Source organism: Myotis davidii, unplaced genomic scaffold (assembly GCF_000327345.1).
Source record: "Myotis davidii unplaced genomic scaffold, ASM32734v1 scaffold355, whole genome shotgun sequence".
Taxonomy (NCBI): Eukaryota; Metazoa; Chordata; class Mammalia; order Chiroptera; family Vespertilionidae; genus Myotis; species Myotis davidii.
In genome coordinates this window covers 1,202,767-1,205,654 of record NW_006286818.1, presented here as the reverse complement: position 1 = coordinate 1,205,654, position 2,888 = coordinate 1,202,767, and the positions used below count along the sequence as shown (strand labels likewise).

The 2,888-nt window shown below is 52.4% G+C and overlaps 1 protein-coding gene across 5 annotated transcripts in view; it reads left to right on the top strand.

The window, feature by feature from the left end:
• Window positions 1–2,653, top strand: part of HMBS (hydroxymethylbilane synthase) — an 8,493-nt gene extending 5,840 nt beyond the window's left edge. For 4 of the 5 annotated variants that reach the window (XM_006758703.2, XM_015560657.1, XM_015560654.1 and 1 more), the window contains exons 9-14: window positions 110–223; window positions 463–501; window positions 1,004–1,123; window positions 1,593–1,646; window positions 1,780–1,866; window positions 1,959–2,653. In XM_006758703.2, coding sequence (XP_006758766.1) covers window positions 110–223; window positions 463–501; window positions 1,004–1,123; window positions 1,593–1,646; window positions 1,780–1,866; window positions 1,959–2,132 — 588 coding nt within the window. In that variant the 3' untranslated portion in view covers window positions 2,133–2,653. The remainder of the gene's footprint in view (window positions 1–109; window positions 224–462; window positions 502–1,003; window positions 1,124–1,592; window positions 1,647–1,779; window positions 1,867–1,958) is intronic. The other variant, XM_015560655.1, reaches the window with a different exon arrangement.
• The last annotated feature ends 235 nt before the right edge of the window (window positions 2,654–2,888 follow it).

Below are 2,888 nucleotides of genomic sequence, written 5' to 3'. Positions count from 1 at the left end.
ACAGGGGACAAATGTAATACTTTCAACAATAAAGATTTAATTTTTAAAAAGTTAGGCAGCTAGAAAGTTTCAGGCAGAGAACAATGCGCATGTCCTTAGCACCTCTCAGCGGGGAAACCTCAACACTCGGCTTCAGAAGCTGGACGAGCTGCAGGAGTTCAGTGCCATCATCTTGGCTGCAGCGGGCCTGCAGCGCCTGGGCTGGCAGAACCGCGTGGGGCAGGTGGGACCAGCCCTTCCCCTCCCAGTGCATCTTTACCCCCTGCCTGTATTTAGTGGTAGCTAATGTTCTTTTTGAACACCCTGCCTCTAACACTAAGCTGGAAAGAAGTTTCAGGGAAGATTGGGAATCCGAGCCTGACTCCCTCCTTTGCCTGTCCAGGCTGTCTGTCTGATAGGGAGCCCCCGCTCACTGCAGTATGTCACTCTGTCTCTATACTTCTGCCTGTTCTGCCCCCACAGATCCTGCACCCCGAGGAATGCATGTACGCTGTGGGTCAGGTATGCTTGCCCAAGGAGCTGGTTTTACAACCATGTGCATCAAAGTTCCCAGGGAGGGGCAGGCCTTGGAAGGCTACTCGATCAAAGGGCCTTGGGGAGCAGTTGAAGGTGGGCTGGTTCCCACCCTTAGCTCCATTGGTCGGAAAAAGATTGGGTCTGAGGTCTTAGGCCAGCGGTTCTCAACCTGTGGGTCGCGACCCCTTTGGGGGCCGAACGACCCTTTCACAGGGGTTGCCTAAGACCATGGGAAAACACACATATAATTACATATTGTTTTTGTGATTAATCACTCTGCTTTAATTATGTTCAATTTGTAACCATGAAAATACATCCTGCATATCAGATATTTACATGACGACTCATAACAGTAGCAAAATTACAGTTATGAAGTAGCAACGAAAATAATTTTATGGTTGGGGGTCACCACAACATGAGGAACTGTATTAAAGGGTGCGGCATTAGGAAGGTTGAGAACCGCTGTCTTAGGCTGTTCTTCCATCAGGGGGCCCTGGGCGTGGAAGTGCGAGCCAAGGACCAGGACATCTTGGACCTGGTGGGCATGTTGCACCATCCAGAGACCCTGCTTTGCTGCATTGCCGAACGAGCCTTCCTAAGGCACCTGGTAGGGCCCGTGTTCCACCTGTGGTGGCACAGGAGTTGGGAAGGGTGGTGGGGAGACTGTCACATTAATGCTCTGTATTTAATGGTAACATTTTTTTTAATATATTTTATTGATTTTTTTTTTTACAGAGAGGAAGGGAGAGGGATAGAGAGTCAGAAACATCAATGAGAGAGAAACATCCATCAGCTGCCTCCTGCACACCCCCTCCTGGGGATGTGCCCGCAACCAAGATACATGCCCTTGACCGGAATCGAACCTGGGACCCTTCAGTCCGCAGGCTGATGCTCTATCCACTGAGCCAAACCGGCCAGGGCTGGTAACTTATTCTTGAATGTTGTGTGTGAAGAAGACCCAGGTCTGGGCCCTTAGCCTCCTTTTCAGTGATGTCCTCACAGGCCTATGAATTCTGGACTCTGGGCACAGGGTAGTTAAGGTCTTTGGGGTTCACGGGGAGACCTTCTTCCTGCAGGAAGGAGGCTGCAGCGTACCTGTAGCAGTGCACACAGCTATTCAGGATGGACAAGTAAGCAGGGAAGTGGGTGGAAAGGTAGGGAAGGACTGGCATTTCTCCCTGTGCGTCCCATGTTGCCAGCAAGAGCTCTGGATTCCAAGTGGCTTCCTCCCAGGATATACTAAGGCACCTGTGTCCTTCCCAGCTGTACCTGACTGGAGGCGTCTGGAGTCTGGATGGCTCAGAGAGCATGCAGGAGACCATGCAGGCCACCATCCACGTCCCTGCCCAGGTGCCAAGGCGAGGGTGAGGGAAGGGCAAGGAACAAGCCTGCCTCATCTCCCCTTGAGTGCTCACCAAACCCTCCGTTCTTCCCTCACCCAGCATGAAGATGGCCCTGAAGATGACCCACAGTTGGTGGGCATCACTGCCCAGAACATTCCACGAGCAGCCCAGCTGGCTGCTGAGAACCTGGGCACCAGCCTGGCCAACTTGTTGCTGAACAAAGGAGCCAAGAACATCTTGGACGTCGCCCGGCAGCTTAATGATGCCCACTGACGAGTCTGTGGTGGGCTGCTGCTGCCCAGGCTGGCACCCCAGGCCTCAGGGGCCTGAACTGCAGAGTCAGACTTCCAGGGATGGCCTTGCCTGCTCAGTACCTGGGGCCTCTTCTCTTTAGACCTCAAGCCTTTGAAATGTAATCAACTCTGCTAATAAACCATCTCGGAAGGTGCCTTTGTTTTGGGGGGCTTTGCAGGAAAGAGGACACATGAAACCCTTTACTCCTTCAGAGGCTGGGACTGCCCAGCGCGCTTCTGGAGCCTCCTTGTTTCTGCCTCCCTCGTTCTCATTTCACCTCCAACAGCAGATTGTCTCCCGGGGACATTAAAGAAGCTATCATCTTAAAGTCCTGTTTGCTCTGTTAACCAGTCTTATAACAGCGTCTCCCCTCCCCCACAGTCCCCCCAGAACAGAGGGACCTAACTAAAGTCATCAATCCTACAAGGCTGCGGGGCAAAATGAAAACAGGATACATTTCTTAAAAAATCCTTTAATAAACAAAATCTGTCCATCTGAAACTTCCAAGTACCTGCTCTTGGGTGGGTTAGCTGCTGAATTCCAGTTCGGAAACCAACGAGGCTGGGCCCGGGTGGGGTCCCCGCACAGTGCTGGTGTCTGTCGCGGGACGAGCGGTGACTTCCTACTTCTTCTTACCATATCCCGCCTGTGCCTTTGCTGGTCAAACCCAGCCAGAAACCAGGTGGTACAGAGGCCTTTGAGTCTGACCTACAGTGATCAGCACCCCGCCCTCAC